This window comes from Carcharodon carcharias, assembly GCF_017639515.1.
Source record: "Carcharodon carcharias isolate sCarCar2 chromosome 38 unlocalized genomic scaffold, sCarCar2.pri SUPER_38_unloc_2, whole genome shotgun sequence".
Taxonomy (NCBI): Eukaryota; Metazoa; Chordata; class Chondrichthyes; order Lamniformes; family Lamnidae; genus Carcharodon; species Carcharodon carcharias.
The window spans coordinates 1,561,017-1,576,988 of NW_024470786.1; the positions used below are offsets into that span (position 1 = coordinate 1,561,017).

At 64.5% G+C, this 15,972-nt stretch overlaps 1 protein-coding gene across 2 annotated transcripts in view; it reads right to left on the minus strand.

The window, feature by feature from the left end:
• LOC121274797 (E3 ubiquitin-protein ligase BRE1B-like) overlaps positions 1 to 15,972 on the minus strand; it is a 53,628-nt gene that overhangs the window by 2,707 nt on the left and 34,949 nt on the right. For both annotated transcript variants that reach the window (XM_041182156.1, XM_041182155.1), the window contains exons 9-17: positions 14,950 to 15,129; positions 13,471 to 13,606; positions 12,295 to 12,416; positions 10,801 to 11,360; positions 6,191 to 6,308; positions 3,756 to 3,905; positions 2,937 to 3,149; positions 2,247 to 2,372; positions 297 to 437 (exon numbers count right to left, since the gene is read on the minus strand). In XM_041182156.1, the coding sequence (XP_041038090.1) occupies positions 297 to 437; positions 2,247 to 2,372; positions 2,937 to 3,149; positions 3,756 to 3,905; positions 6,191 to 6,308; positions 10,801 to 11,360; positions 12,295 to 12,416; positions 13,471 to 13,606; positions 14,950 to 15,129 (1,746 nt within the window). The remainder of the gene's footprint in view (positions 1 to 296; positions 438 to 2,246; positions 2,373 to 2,936; positions 3,150 to 3,755; positions 3,906 to 6,190; positions 6,309 to 10,800; positions 11,361 to 12,294; positions 12,417 to 13,470; positions 13,607 to 14,949; positions 15,130 to 15,972) is intronic.

The following is a 15,972-nucleotide window of genomic DNA, read 5'->3' on the forward strand; positions in this document are numbered from 1 at the left end:
AGGGGTTCGGGGTGGTTTATATATAGAATAACAGATACCCGGGAGTGACTTACAGACTAGAATCTAATCGAGGGGTTCGGGGTGGTTTATATATAGAATAACAGATACCCGGGAGTGAGTTACAGACTGGAATCTAATCGAGGGATTCTGGGTGGTTTATATATAGAATAACAGATACCCCCAGGAGTGAGTTACAGACTGGAATCTTATCGAGGGGTTCGGGGAGAGCTGGTGGTGGTGGGATGGGATTATCCTGTGGGGATCTGATGGGATGGTTGGGGAAGGCTGACACTCACCTGGGCCCGTTTGAGGTTGAAGGATTCCTTCTCCTTGGCGGAGCGGTTGTCAGACATGGCGGCCTGTATCTCCTTCAGTTTACCCTGTGTATGTTCAAGTTGCACCTTCAGATCCTCAGCCAGCTGAGCCGCCTCCACTGCCTGGAGGGAAAAGACTGTCAACGGAGAGAACACAGGGCATCGGGAGGACAAAGGACAGTGTATCTAATGCACTGTGACACCTGGTCCCAGAGGGGGAAAGGACAGTGTATCTAACGCACTGTGACACCCGGTCCCAGAGGGAGAAAGGACAGTGTATCTAACGCACTGTGACACCTGGTCCCAGAGGGGGAAAGGACAGTGTATCTAACGCACTGTGACACCCGGTCCCAGAGGGGTAAAGGACAGCGTATCTAACGCACTGTGACACCTGGTCCCAGAGGGGGAAAGGACAGTGTATCTAATGCACTGTGACACCCGGTCCCAGAGAGGGAAAGGACAGTGTATCTAACGCAGAGTGACACCCGGTCCCAGAGGGGGAAAGGACAGTGTATCTAACGCACTGTGACACGCGGTCCCAGAGGGGGAAATGACAGTGTATCTAACGCACTGTGACACCTGGTCCCAGAGGGGGAAAGGACAGTGTATCTAACGCACTGTGACACCCAGTCCCAGAGGGGGAAAGGACAGTGTTTCTAACGCACTGTGACACCCAGTCCCAGAGGGGGAAAGGACAGTGTATCTAACGCAGAGTGACACCCGGTCCCAGAGGGAGAAAGGACAGTGTATCTAACGCACTGTGACACCTGGTCCCAGAGGGGGAAAGGACAGTGTATCTAACGCACTGTGACACCCGGTCCCAGAGGGGGAAAGGACAGTGTATCTAACGCACTGTGACACGCGGTCCCAGAGGGGGAAATGACAGTGTATCTAACGCACTGTGACACCCAGTCCCAGAGAGGGAAAGGACAGTGTATCTAATGCACTGTGACACCCAGTCCCAGAGGGGGAAAGGACAGTGTATCTAACGCACTGTGACACCCAGTCCCAGAGGGGGAAAGGACAGTGTATCTAACGCAGAGTGACACCCGGTCCCAGAGGGAGAAAGGACAGTGTATCTAACGCACTGTGACACCTGGTCCCAGAGGGGGAAAGGACAGTGTATCTAACACACTGTGACACCCGGTCCCAGAGGGGTAAAGGACAGCGTATCTAACGCACTGTGACACCTGGTCCCAGAGGGGGAAAGGACAGTGTATCTAATGCACTGTGACACCCGGTCCCAGAGAGGGAAAGGACAGTGTATCTAACGCAGAGTGACACCCGGTCCCAGAGGGGGAAAGGACAGTGTATCTAACGCACTGTGACACCCGGTCCCAGAGGAGGAAAGGACAGTGTATCTAACGCACTGTGACACCCGGTCCCAGAGGGGGAAAGGACAGTGTATCTAACGCACTGTGACACCCTGTCCCAGAGGGGGAAAGGACAGTGTATCTAACGCACTGTGACACCCGGTCCCAGAGAGGGAAAGGACAGTGTATCTAACGCACTGTGACACCCAGTCCCAGAGGGGGAAAGGACAGTGTATCTAACGCACTGTGACACCCAGTCCCAGAGGGGGAAAGGACAGTGTATCTAACGCACTGTGACACCCAGTCCCAGAGGGGGAATGGACAGTGTATCTAACGCACTGTGACACCCGGTCCCAGAGGGGGAAAGCACAGTGTATGTAACACACTGTGAAACCTGGTCCGAGAAAGGGAAAGGACAGTTTGTCTCACGCACTGTTACACCCGGTCCCAGAGGGGGAAAGGACAGTGTATCTAACGCACTGTGACACCCGGTCCCAGAGGGGGAAATGACAGTGTATCTAACGCACTGTGATACCCGGTCCCAGAGGGGGAAAGGACAGCGTATCTAACGCACTGTGACACCCGGTCCCAGAGGGGGAAATGACAGTGCCTCTCATACCTTCCTCTTGTTGAGTTCCAGTGCCTGGCTCCTCAGGGTCAGCTCCTTCTCCACCATGCCCAGGTTGCTCTGGAGTGCCTGTTCCTTCTCCTCCAGCTTCTGCACCACCAGGAGCTGTGCATCGACCTGAGGACGCGACAAGGGGAGCCTGTTAGTGAGGGCAGCGGGCTGGGAGGGGGAGCTGAGCTGTGTGGTGCTGGGGGCAGGGGGGAAGGCGCTGCGTCAAGTGCTGAGCGCATGCGCCAGTCTGTGCAGAGGCTGTGGTGAGAACTGAGCAGACTGTTCCGAGTGGGTGGGGGTCACGTGAGCCGGTAAAGGGGGGGGCGGCAGGGGGGAGGTTCGAGTGAATTGTCGTCTGGGGCCTCGTCGCCCTCTGTTGTAGACGGGAGTACAATGTGGGAAAGCGTGATGAGTTCAAACGGAGGGGTCCGGGTGGTGGGGGGGTTGGGTTGGGGGACCGGCGAGGGTGGGTCCGGGGAGGGCGGGGGGGAGGAGAGCACTGGCGAGGGGTGTCCAGTGGGGGCGGACTGGCACCGGCGAGGGGGGGTCCGGGGGTAGCAGTGGCGAGGGGGGTCCAGTGCAACGCCAAGGGGAGGGGGGTCCGGGGCAATGCCGAGGGTAGGGGCCAGGGGAGGGGGTGTGTTGGGTTAGGCGACTCTCCGGGCTCGTGGCCCTCACGACGCTCCCTACCTGCGTTTTGAGGGTGAGGACCTGGTCGGCCAGCTCGTCCTTCTCCTCCCTCAGCAGCTTGTGGATCTGGTTGGACTTGATGCGCTCAGACATGAGCTTGAAGTTGGCATCGTCCTTCTCCCGGAGCTGCTGCATCAGCCGGATGTTCTGCTCCTGCATGTCCTCGAAAGCCTGGCCGGTCACATCCATCTCAGACAGGAGGGCCTCCTCCTCCTGCTCAACGCCGGGGGGTGGGGGGGGGAGAGGGAGAGAGAGAGAGAGAGAGAGAGAGAGAGAGAGAGGGGAACACGGGGCTCAGGGACACTTCCAAATTTCACCCGTCCGTCCGACACAGGCCGGGTCGGTGGTGGGGGGGGGGGGGGGGGGGGGGGGGGGGGGGGGGTGGGGGTTGGGGGGAAACGCCAGTGGGGCTCAGTGGGGGGGGGAGGGGGGGAGGAGCTGAGGAACCCACCCAGAGGAACAGGAGGAGGCCACTCTGCCCCTTGAGCCCAGTCCGGCCCCACCGTCTGCCCGGATAGCCTCGCACTGCGACTGACCGACCGCACCCCCTACACCCCCACCCCCCCACCCATCCCACCCCCTACCCCCCACCCTCACCCTGCCTCTCTGCAGCCGTGGCCAGAGTCGCCACCACAGCCTGACCCTCCCACCCTTTCACAGCCACTCGGGATCTGAAAGGCCCCAGGCTGTACACTCCACACCCCTCCTCCCCTCCTCCCCTCCCCCCTCGCATCTCCACCCACCCCCCACCCCACCCCCAACCCACTCCCCCACCTCCCCCCTCCCCCCACCCCTCCCCTCCCCCGTCCCCTCCCCCACCTGCTTGGTGGCCGCCAGCTTCTTCTGCAGGTGCTCAATCTGCTCCTCAGCGAATTTGATCTTCTTCAGTGCGTCTTCGTCCGCCAGTTTCTTGCTCTCCCTCTTCTCCTTCTCCTCCATGTCCTTTATTTTCAATTTTAGTTCTTCTACCTTTGGACAGGTTGACCAGGAACGCTCGTTAACACAAGGAAAATCGACCTCCTCCTCCTCCTCCTCCCCGCCCTCCCACCAGGACTCCACTGATTCAGGACCACCAGCCCCACCGCTGCCCCTCGTCCCTGGCACTCATGGTACAAGCTGCTCACCATCCCCCCACCACCCCCCGCACTCCGGGCCCACAACCAATGGGACGGACCGCTACCCCATCACCAACCCCGCCACTCATGGTATGGTCCACTCCCTGGCCCCGCCACTCATGGTACGGGCTGCTCCCTCCCTCCACGACCCCGCCACTCATGGTACGGACCACACCCCCCCCTCCCCTGCACCACTCATGGTACGGACCACACCCCGCCCTCCCATGCACCACTCATGGTACGGACCACACCCCGCCCTCCCCTGCACCACTCATGGTACGGACCACACCCCCCCCCTCCCCTGCACCACTCATGGTACGGACCACACCCCCCCCTCCCATGCACCACTCATGGTACGGACCACACCCCGCCCTCCCCTGCACCACTCATGGTACGGACCACACCCCCCCCTCCCCTGCACCACTCATGGTACGGACCACACCCCCCCCTCCCCTGCACCACTCATGGTACGGACCACACCCCCCACCCTCCCATGCACCACTCATGGTACAGACCACACCCCCCCGATAACCCTGCACAACTCATGGTATGGACCACACCCCCCCGTCCCTGCACCACTCATGGTACAGTCCACACCCCCCACCCCTGCACCACTCATGGCACAGTCCACTCCCTGGCCCCGCCATTCACGGCATAGTCCACTCCCCGGCCCCGCCACTCATGGTACGGACCACACCCCGGCCCCGCCACTCATGGCACGGTCCACTCCCTGGCCCCGCCACTCATGGCACGGTCCACTCCCCGGTCCCGCCACTCATGGCACGGTCCAGTCCCCGGCCCCGCCCCCGCCACTCATGGCACGGTCCAGTCCCCGGCCCCGCCACTCATGGCACGGTTCACTCCCTGGCCCCGCCACTCATGGCACGGTCCAGTCCCCGGCCCCGCCACTCATGGCACGGTCCAGTCCCCGGCCCCGCCACTCATGGCACGGTCCAGTCCCCGGCCCCGCCACTCATGGCACGGTCCAGTCCCCGGCCCCGCCACTCATGGCACGGTCCAGTCCCCGGCCCCGCCACTCATGGCACGGTCCAGTCCCCGGCCCCGCCACTCATGGCACGGTCCAGTCCCCGGCCCCTCCACTCATGGCACGGTCCAGTCCCCGGCCCCGCCACTCATGGCACGGTCCAGTCCCCGGCCCCGCCACTCATGGCACGGTCCACTCCCCGGCCCCGCCACTCATGGCACGGTCCACTCCCCGGCCCCGCCACTCATGGCACGGTCCACTCCCCGGCCCCGCCACTCATGGCACGGTCCACTCCCCGGCCCCGCCACTCATGGCACGGTCCACTCCCCGGCCCCGCCACTCATGGCACGGTCCACTCCCCGGCCCCGCCACTCATGGCACGGTCCACTCCCCGGCCCCGCCACTCATGGCACGGTCCACTCCCCGGCCCCGCCACTCATGGCACGGTCCACTCCCCGGCCCCGCCACTCATGGCACGGTCCACTCCCCGGCCCCGCCACTCATGGCACGGTCCACTCCCCGGCCCCGCCACTCATGGCACGGTCCACTCCCCGGCCCCGCCACTCATGGCACGGTCCACTCCCCGGCCCCGCCACTCATGGCACGGTCCACTCCCCGGCCCCGCCACTCATGGCACGGTCCACTCCCCGGCCCCGCCACTCATGGCACGGTCCACTCCCCGGCCCCGCCACTCATGGCACGGTCCACTCCCCGGCCCCGCCACTCATGGCACGGTCCAGTCCCCAGCCCCGCCACTCATGGTACGGACCACACCCCGCCCTCCCCTGCACCATTTATGGTACGGACCACACCCCGCCCTCCCCTGCACCATTCATGGTACGGACCACACCCCGCCCTCCCCTGCACCATTTATGGTACGGACCACACCACGCCCTCCCCTGCACAATTTCTGGTACGGATTGCCTCCTTGAACCCCTCCCCCACCCTGTGACCCCATTCCGTGGCCTAACCCCCCCCTTTCACTGTCTGTTGCTGCTCTCCCCCTTTCCAGCCCGAATGGTCCTCCTCAGCTGCAGCTGCCCCCGTGCTGCACCTGTACCCCCTGGGCCAGCCCAGCACCCAGGGGGGCTGGAGCGAGGGAGTGGGGGGGTTGAGGTGGGTGGGGAGGGAGGAGGGGGATTTGCTGCTCTTACCTCCACTTTTGCTTTCTTCTCAGCTGCCATCAGCTGCACCTTGTCCCTCTGCTCCTTGGGGGCCGACTTGTACATGTCCAGCAGCAGCTTCATCTCCTTCTGGCTCTCCTGGGCCTTCCTGTAAGGTGGCGGGTTGGGGGGGGGACAGGCAAACAGGCAGGCAGTCAGTACGAGGGGGAAGAACAGGGTGGGGGTGCACGAGGCAGCGGGGAGTACGTACCGGTTATCTCCGGGGAGGACTATGGGGGGGGGGCGGGGGGGTGGTTGCCATTTGACAAGCGGTGTGGGCTGCGGCAGAGTGTGAACAGTGGGGGGAGGGGCGAGTGGCGAGCTGTGGGGGTGGGGGTTGAGTTGTTGGTGGGACAGCTCAGGAGTATCTCCAACAGAGGCAACGCCAGCGCAGACGGGCAGGGACGGGCGGGGCGCAGACAGACACAGACGGGCGGGGCGCAGACAGACACAGACGGGCGGGGCGCAGACAGACACAGACGGGCGGGGCGCAGACAGACACAGACGGGCGGGGCGCAGACAGACACAGACGGGCGGGGCGCAGACAGACACAGACGGGCGGGGCGCAGACAGACACAGACGGGCGGGGCGCAGACAGACACAGACGGGCGGGGCGCAGACAGACACAGACGGGCGGGGCGCAGACAGACACAGACGGGCGGGGCGCAGACAGACACAGACGGGCGGGGCGCAGACAGACACAGACGGGCGGGGCGCAGACAGACACAGACGGGCGGGGCGCAGACAGACACAGACGGGCGGGGCGCAGACAGACACAGACGGGCGGGGCGCAGACAGACACAGACGGGCGGGGCGCAGACAGACACAGACGGGCGGGGCGCAGACAGACACAGACGGGCGGGGCGCAGACAGACACAGACGGGCGGGGCGCAGACAGACACAGACGGGCGGGGCGCAGACAGACACAGACGGGCGGGGCGCAGACAGACACAGACGGGCGGGGCGCAGACAGACACAGACGGGCGGGGCGCAGACAGACACAGACGGGCGGGGCGCAGACAGACACAGACGGGCGGGGCGCAGACAGACACAGACGGGCGGGGCGCAGACAGACACAGACGGGCGGGGCGCAGACAGACACAGACGGGCGGGGCGCAGACAGACACAGACGGGCGGGGCGCAGACAGACACAGACGGGCGGGGCGCAGACAGACACAGACGGGCGGGGCGCAGACAGACACAGACGGGCGGGGCGCAGACAGACACAGACGGGCGGGGCGCAGACAGACACAGACGGGCGGGGCGCAGACAGACACAGACGGGCGGGGCGCAGACAGACACAGACGGGCGGGGCGCAGACAGACACAGACGGGCGGGGCGCAGACAGACACAGACGGGCGGGGCACAGACAGACACAGACAGGTGGGGCGCAGAGAGACACAGACGGGGGAGGGGGTGCAGACAGACAGACGGGGGAGGGGTTGCAGACAGACAGAGACGGGGGAGGGGTTGCAGACAGACAGAGACGGGGGAGGGGGTGCAGACAGACAGAGACGGGGGAGGGGGTGCAGACAGACAGAGACGGGGGAGGGGGTGCAGACAGACAGAGACGGGGGAGGGGGTGCAGACAGACAGAGACGGGGGAGGGGGGGTGCAGACAGACAGAGACGGGGGAGGGGGGGTGCAGACAGACAGAGACGGGGGAGGGGGTGCACAGACAGACAGAGACGGGGGAGGGGGTGCAGACAGACAGAGACGGGGGAAGGGGGGTGCAGACAGACAGAGACGGGGGGGAGGGGGGTGCAGACAGAGACGGGGGAGGGGGTGCAGACAGACAGAGACGGGGGAGGGGGGCTGCAGACAGATAGAGATGGGGGGGAGGGGGGGGGTGCAGACAGACACAGACGGGGAGGGGGGGGGTGCAGACAGACACAGACGGGGAGGGGGGGGTGCAGACAGACACAGACGGGGGGGGAGGGGAGGGTGCAGACAGACAGAGACGGGGGGGAGGGGGAGGGGGGGGTGCAGACAGACAGAGACGGGGGAGGTGGTGCAGACAGACAGAGACGGGGGAGGTGGTGCAGACAGACAGAGACGGGGGAGGGGGGGTGCAGACAGACACAGACGGGGGGGAGGGGGGTGCAGACAGACAGAGACGGGGGAGGGGGGGTGCAGACAGACACAGACGGGGGAGGGGGGGTGCAGACAGACAGAGACGGGGGAGGGGTTGCAGACAGACAGAGACGGGGGAGGGGGAGGGAGGGTGCAGACAGACACGGACGGGGGAGGGGGGGTGCAGACAGACACAGACGGGGGAGGGGGGGTGCAGACAGACAGAGACGGGGGAGGGGGGAGGGGGGGTGCAGACAGACAGAGACGGGGGAGGGGGGGTGCAGACAGACACAGACGGGGGAGGGGGGGGGTGCAGACAGACACAGACGGGGGAGGGGGGGTGCAGACAGACACAGATGGGGGAGGGGGGGGTGCAGACAGACACAGACGGGGGAGGGGGGGTGCAGACAGACACAGACGGGGGAGGGGGGGTGCAGACAGACACAGACAGGGGAGGGGGGGTGCAGACAGACACAGACGGGGGAGGGGGGTGCAGACAGACAGAGACGGGGGGGGGGGGTGCAGACAGACAGAGACGGGGGAGGGGGTGCAGACAGACAGAGACGGGGGAGGGGGGGTGCAGACAGACAGAGACGGGGGGGAGGGGAGGGTGCAGACAGACAGAGACGGGGGGGGGGAGGGGAGGGTGCAGACAGACAGAGACGGGGGGGGGGAGGGGGGGTGCAGACAGACAGAGACGGGGGGGAGGGGAGGGTGCAGACAGACAGAGACGGGGGGGGAGGGGGGGTGCAGACAGACAGAGACGGGGGGGGCGGTGCAGACAGAGACGGGGGGGGGGGAGGGGGGGTGCAGACAGACAGAGACTGGGGGGAGGGGAGGGTGCAGACAGACAGAGACGGGGGGGGGGTGCAGACAGACAGAGACGGGGGGCGGGGAGGGGGGGTGCAGACAGACAGAGATGGGGGGGAGGGGAGGGTGCAGACAGACAGAGACGGGGGGGGGAGGGGGGGTGCAGACAGACAGAGATGGGGGGGAGGGGAGGGTGCAGACAGACAGAGATGGGGGGGAGGGGAGGGTGCAGACAGACAGAGACGGGGGGGGGGGAGGGGGGTGCAGACAGACAGAGATGGGGGGGGAGGGGAGGGTGCAGACAGACAGAGACGGGGGGGGGGAGGGGAGGGTGCAGACAGACAGAGATGGGGGGGGAGGGGAGGGTGCAGACAGACAGAGATGGGGGGGAGGGGAGGGTGCAGACAGACAGAGATGGGGGGGGAGGGGAGGGTGCAGACAGACAGAGACGGGGGGGGGGAGGGGAGGGTGCAGACAGACAGAGATGGGGGGGAGAGGAGGGTGCAGACAGACAGAGATGGGGGGGAGAGGAGGGTGCAGACAGACAGAGATGGGGGGGAGAGGAGGGTGCAGACAGACAGAGATGGGGGGGAGGGGAGTGTGCAGACAGACAGAGATGGGGGGGAGGGGGGGTGCAGACAGACAGAGACGGGGGGGGGGGGAGGGGAGGGTGCAGACAGACAGAGATGGGGGGGGAGGGGAGGGTGCAGACAGACAGAGACGGGGGGGGGGGGAGGGGAGGGTGCAGACAGACAGAGATGGGGGGGAGGGGAGGGTGCAGACAGACAGAGATGGGGGGGAGGGGAGGGTGCAGACAGACAGAGATGGGGGGGGAGGGGAGGGTGCAGACAGACAGAGACGGGGGGGGGGGAGGGGAGGGTGCAGACAGACAGAGATGGGGGGGAGAGGAGGGTGCAGACAGACAGAGATGGGGGGGAGAGGAGGGTGCAGACAGACAGAGATGGGGGGGAGAGGAGGGTGCAGACAGACAGAGATGGGGGGGAGGGGAGGGTGCAGACAGACAGAGATGGGGGATGAGGGGGGGTGCAGACAGACAGAGACGGGGGGGGAGGGGAGGGTGCAGACAGACAGAGATGGGGGGGAGGGGAGGGTGCAGACAGACAGAGACGGGGGGGGGGGGGAGGGGAGGGTGCAGACAGACAGAGATGGGGGGGAGAGGAGGGTGCAGACAGACAGAGATGGGGGGGAGGGGAGGGTGCAGACAGACAGAGATGGGGGGGAGGGGGGGTGCAGACAGACAGAGACGGGGGGGGGAGGGGAGGGTGCAGACAGACAGAGATGGGGGGGGAGGGGAGGGTGCAGACAGACAGAGACGGGGGGGGGGGAGGGGAGGGTGCAGACAGACAGAGATGGGGGGGAGAGGAGGGTGCAGACAGACAGAGATGGGGGGGAGGGGAGGGTGCAGACAGACAGAGACGGGGGGGGGGGGGAGGGGGGGTGCAGACAGACAGAGATGGGGGGGAGGGGAGGGTGCAGACAGACAGAGATGGGGGGGAGGGGGGGTGCAGACAGACAGAGACGGGGGGGGGGGAGGGGAGGGTGCAGACAGACAGAGATGGGGGGGAGGGGAGGGTGCAGACAGACAGAGATGGGGGGGAGGGGAGGTGCAGACAGACAGAGATGGGGGGGAGGGGAGGTGCAGACAGACAGAGACGGGGGGGAGGGGAGGTGCAGACAGACAGAGACGCGACCCTCACTTTAGCTCCACTTTCAGCTGCTTCAGGATGTCCGAGTCTTTCTTCTTCGCATCCTCCATCTTGGATTTCTCCTTCTCCTTGTCCTTCTCACGTTCCCTGTCCCGGTCCCGGTCCCGGTCCCTGTCCCGATCCCTGTCCCTCTCCCGGTCCTTGTCCCGCTCCCTCTCCCGGTCCTTGTCCCGCTCCCTCTCCCGGTCCCGGTCCCGCTCCCTCTCCCGGTCCCGGTCCCTCTCCCGCTCCGGCTCCCTCTCCCGCTCCTTCTCCTTGGCTCTGGGTTTGTCAGGGTCCCTCTTGACCACCGCCGGCTGCGGCTCCTCTTCCTTAACCTCCGGCGGCTCCTTGAGGTCCTTCTCCTTCTTCACTGTCACAGCCGCGGGCGAAGCCGAGGGAGCCTCCTTGGGCTTCTTCGCCTCGGTGCCCTCCTCCTCCTTGATGTCGTCCACGGGAGTGGCGGAGGTGGCAGAGGAGGAGCAGGCAGTCGAGCAGCTCGCAGTGGGGGCCGTTGCGGAGGTGGTCGTGGTGCTGGAGGGTACCAGGCTGGGGTAGCACTGCATGCGAGCCTGCCATGAGGGAAGAGAGAGGCACTGGGTGAAACAGGGTACAAATGTCGGAGGGTCAGTGCTGAGGGAGAGCAGCACTGTCGGAGGGTCAGTGCTGAGGGAGAGCAGCACTGTCGGAGGGTCAGTGCTGAGGGAGAGCAGCACTGTCGGAGGGTCAGTGCTGAGGGAGCACCGCACTGTCGGAGGGTCAGTGCTGAGGGAGCGCCGCACTGTCGGAGGGTCAGTGCCGAGGGAGCGCCGCACTGTCGGAGGGTCAGTGCCGAGGGAGAGCAGCACTGTCGGAGGGTCAGTGCCGAGGGAGAGCAGCACTGTCGGAGGGTCAGTGCCGAGGGAGCGCCGCACTGTCGGAGGGTCAGTGCCGAGGGAGCGCCGCACTGTCGGAGGGTCAGTGCCGAGGGAGCGCCGCACTGTCGGAGGGTCAGTGCCGAGGGAGCGCCGCACTGTCGGAGGGTCAGTGCCGAGGGAGCGCCGCACTGTCGGAGGGTCAGTGCCGAGGGAGCGCCGCACTGTCGGAGCGTCAGTGCCGAGGGAGCGCCGCACTGTCAGAGCGTCAGTGCCGAGGGAGCGCCGCACTGTCGGAGGGTCAGTGCCGAGGGAGAGCCGCACTGTCGGAGGGTCAGTGCCGAGGGAGAGCCGCACTGTCGGAGGGTCAGTGCCGAGGAAGAGCCGCACTGTCGGAGGGTCAGTGCTGAGGGAGAGCCGCACTGTCGGAGGGTCAGTGCTGAGGGAGAGCCGCACTGTCGGAGGGTCAGTGCTGAGGGAGCGCCGCACTGTCGGATCTGCCTTTAAGACGAGGGTCCCGTCTTCGTGGCCTGCGAGGGATCTTTGCTTTCCCCGCCCTGGAGGGCTGGCCAGTCCAAGTCCGTGCAAAGCAAGATCCCGCCACTGGATCATCTTCCCCCCGCAACCCCCCCCCGCCCCCAGCATCATTAACCTTGTTAATCTCGGTCTGGGCCTCCCGGAGCTTCCTCTTGTATCGCTGCACGTCTCCCTTCAGCTGGTGGTTGTGGTTCTGCAGGCTGTTGATGAGGTGGCGCATCTCCCGATTGATGGGACCTGCGGGCGAGACGGAGCGGCTGTGTCACAGGGACCTCACCATCCAACAGCTCGCGCCCTGGGGGTGGGCCGGCAGGGGTGGGGGGGGGTGGTGGTAGTGGTGGGAGGGAACACGGGGTCCAGTACCACCGCCTGGAACGGAGGGCGTGAAGCCAGCGCCGATGGTCACAGAGGAGAAAAGGGACCCCGTCTGGTTCATCGGCACCTCCCCCCACCACCCCCCGCCCCCCGCCCCACCAAACCATCTCAGGGAGGGTAATATGCCGGCCTTACCCAATCTGGCCTACGTGTGGCCCGCAACAATGCGCTTGACCCTTCAACTGCCCCTGTGAGGGGGCCCGAGTGAGTCCCTCTACACTGTCCCCATCAACCACACCCAGGACAGGTACAGCACGGGGTTAGATATAGAGTAAAACTCCCTCTACACTGTCCCCATCAACCACACCCAGGACAGGTACAGCACGGGGTTAGATACAGAGTAAAGCTCCCTCTACACTATCCCCATCAAACATTCCCAGGACAGGTACAACACGGGGGTTAGTTACAGAGTAAATCTCCCTCTACACTGTCCCCATCAAACACTCCCAGGACAGGTACAGCGCGGGGTTAGATACAGAGTAAAGCTCCCTCTACATTGTCCCCATCAAACACTCCCAGGACAGGTACAGCATGGGGTTAGATACAGAGTAAATCTCCCTCTACACTGTCCCCATCAAACACTCCCAGGACAGATACAGCACGGGGTTAGATACAGAGTAAAGCTCCCTCTACACTGTCCCTATCAAACACTCCCAGGACAGGTACAGCGCGGGGTTAGATACAGAGTAAAGGTCCCTCTACACTGTCCCTATCAAACACTCCCAGGACAGGTACAGCACGGGGTTAGATACAGAGTAAAGCTCCCTCTACACTGTCCCCATCAAACACTCCCAGGACAGGTACAGCGCGGGGTTAGATACAGAGTAAAGGTCCCTCTACACTGTCCCTATCAAACACTCCCAGGACAGGTACAGCGCGGGCTTAGCTCAGGTGTACGTTAGCTTCGCTGCAGTACCAGCTTGCTCGTTGGCAGCCAGGTTCTGTTCAAATTCAATCCGTAACATCTCATATTCCTTGCGGACTTGCGCCAGGGTGTCTTCCAGCTGGATCACTTCAGTCCGCAGTTTCTTCTGTAAGTTGAGCTCATCACTCTAGGGAAAGATGGGAGGTGTGCCAGGATTGGAGGAGAGAGGGGGAAGTGAGAGAAAAGGATTAGCTTCGTGACCCGTGTAAACCAACAGGAGATCTCCTGGCCCACCCAAACCCAACGCAAATAATAACATTTTCCTCAACACCACTTCACTCATGGGATGTGGGCGTCTCTGGCTGGGCCCAGCGTTCATTGCCCATTCCTACCTGCCCCTTGAGAAGGTGGTGGGTGAGCTGCCTTCTTGAGCCGCTGCAGTCCCCGTGTGGTGTAGGTACACCCACAGCGCTGTTAGGGAGGGAGCTCCAGGATTTTGAACCAGCGACAGTGAAGGAACGGCCGATATATTTCCAAGTCGGGATGGTGAGGGGCTCAAGAGGGGAACTTCCAGGTGCTGGTGTTCCCCATGTGTCTGCTGCCCTCGTCCATCTAGATGGTAGAGGTCGTGGGTTTGGGCGGCGCTGTCAAAGGAGCCTTGGTGAGTTGCTGCAGTGCATCTTGTAGATGGTACACACACTGCTGCTACTGTGCATCGGTGGTGGAGGGAGTGAATGTTTGTGGATGGGGTGCCGATCAAGCGGGGCTGCTTTGTCCTGGATGGTGTCGAGCTTCTTGAGTGTTGTGGGAGCTGCACTCATCTAGGCAAGTGGAGAGTATCCCATCACACTCCTGACTGGTGCCTTGTAGATGGTGGACAGGCTTTGGGGAGTCAGGAGGTGAGTTACTCTCTGCAGGATTTCCAGCCTCTGACCTGCTCTTGTAGCCACAGTATTTATATGGCTGGTCCAGTTCAGTTTCTGGTCAATGGTAACCCCCAGGATGTTGATATTGGGGGATTCAGTGATGGTAATGCTATTGAATGTCAAGGGGCGATGGTTAGATGCTCTCTTGTTGGAGATGGTCATTGCCTGGCACTTGTGTGGGGTGAATGTTATTTGCCACTTGTCAGCCCAAACCTGGATATTGTCCAGGTCTTGCTGCATTTGGACAGGGACTGCTTCAGTTTCTGAGGAGTCGCGAATGGTGCTGAACATTGTACAATCATCAGCGAACATCCCCACTTCTGACCTTACGATGGAGGGAAGGTCATCGGTGAGGCGGCTGAAGGAGGCTGGGCCGAGGACACTACCCTGAGGAACTCCTGCAGTGGTGTCCTGGAGCTGAGATGATTCGATAATCCCCTTTTGAAAGTAACTTTTGCCTGCACAGCAGCAGCTCGCTGCTCAGTTCCTGTCCCCAACACTCCTGTCGCCTCCTGTTTCTCCGTGTTCATTCCCTCCTTCCGACTCCTCCTCCACCTGCCCCCACCCCACCCTGGGCCACACAGCCAGGCCTCTTCTCCCTCACCTCCATGTGCTCAATCTGGCGAAGGTGGGCATTCTTGGTGGTGAGGAGCAGAGCTCTGGCCTCATCCAGCTGCGTCTTCACCTGAAGGCTCTCGTTGTACAGCAGAGAGAACTGCGACTGAAGGCACTTGTACTCAGGAGTCTCCTTGACCAAGTCTTCCGGAATGTTCCGCATGTCTACCTTAAAATTTGAAGAAAAACATTTCGATTGATGCAAACACCCCCAACCGAACCCACCCACACACGTCCCCACCCCCACACACCTACCGCCCCCCCCCCCGACACAATCAGACCAGTACCTACCCCAGCTCACGTGATTCCGACGCGCGTCCCATCCCACGAGCTTGAGCACCCCCCCACACGCACACCCGCCCGCGCCCCCCCCACACGCACACCCGCCCGCGCCCCCCCCACACGCACGCACACCCGCCCGCGCCCCCCCTCACACACGCACACCCGCCCGCGCCCCCCCCACACGCACACCCGCCCGCGCCACCCCCACACGCACACCCGCCCGCGCCCCCCCCCACACGCACACCCGCCCGCGCCCCCCCCACACGCACACCCGCCCGCGCCCCCCCCCACACGCACACCCGCCCGCGCCCCCCCCACACGCACACCCGCCCGCGCCCCCCCACACGCACACCCGCCCGCGCCCCCCCCACACGCACACCCGCCCGCGCCCCCCCCCACACGCACACCCGCCCGCGCCCCCCCCACACGCACACCCGCCCGCGCCCCCCCCACACGCACCGCACACCCTCCCGCGCCCCCCCCCACACACGCACACCCGCCCGCGCCCCCCCCCACACACGCACACCCGCCCGCGCCCCCCCCCCACACGCACACCCGCCCGCGACCCCAAACACACACACACCCGCCCGCACCCCCCCCCCACACACACACCAGCACCCCCCACACACACACCCTCCCGCCCGCGACCCCCCCCACACACACCCTCCCGCCCGCGACCCCCCCCTCACACACACACCCGCCCGCACCCCCCCACACACACACACCCGCC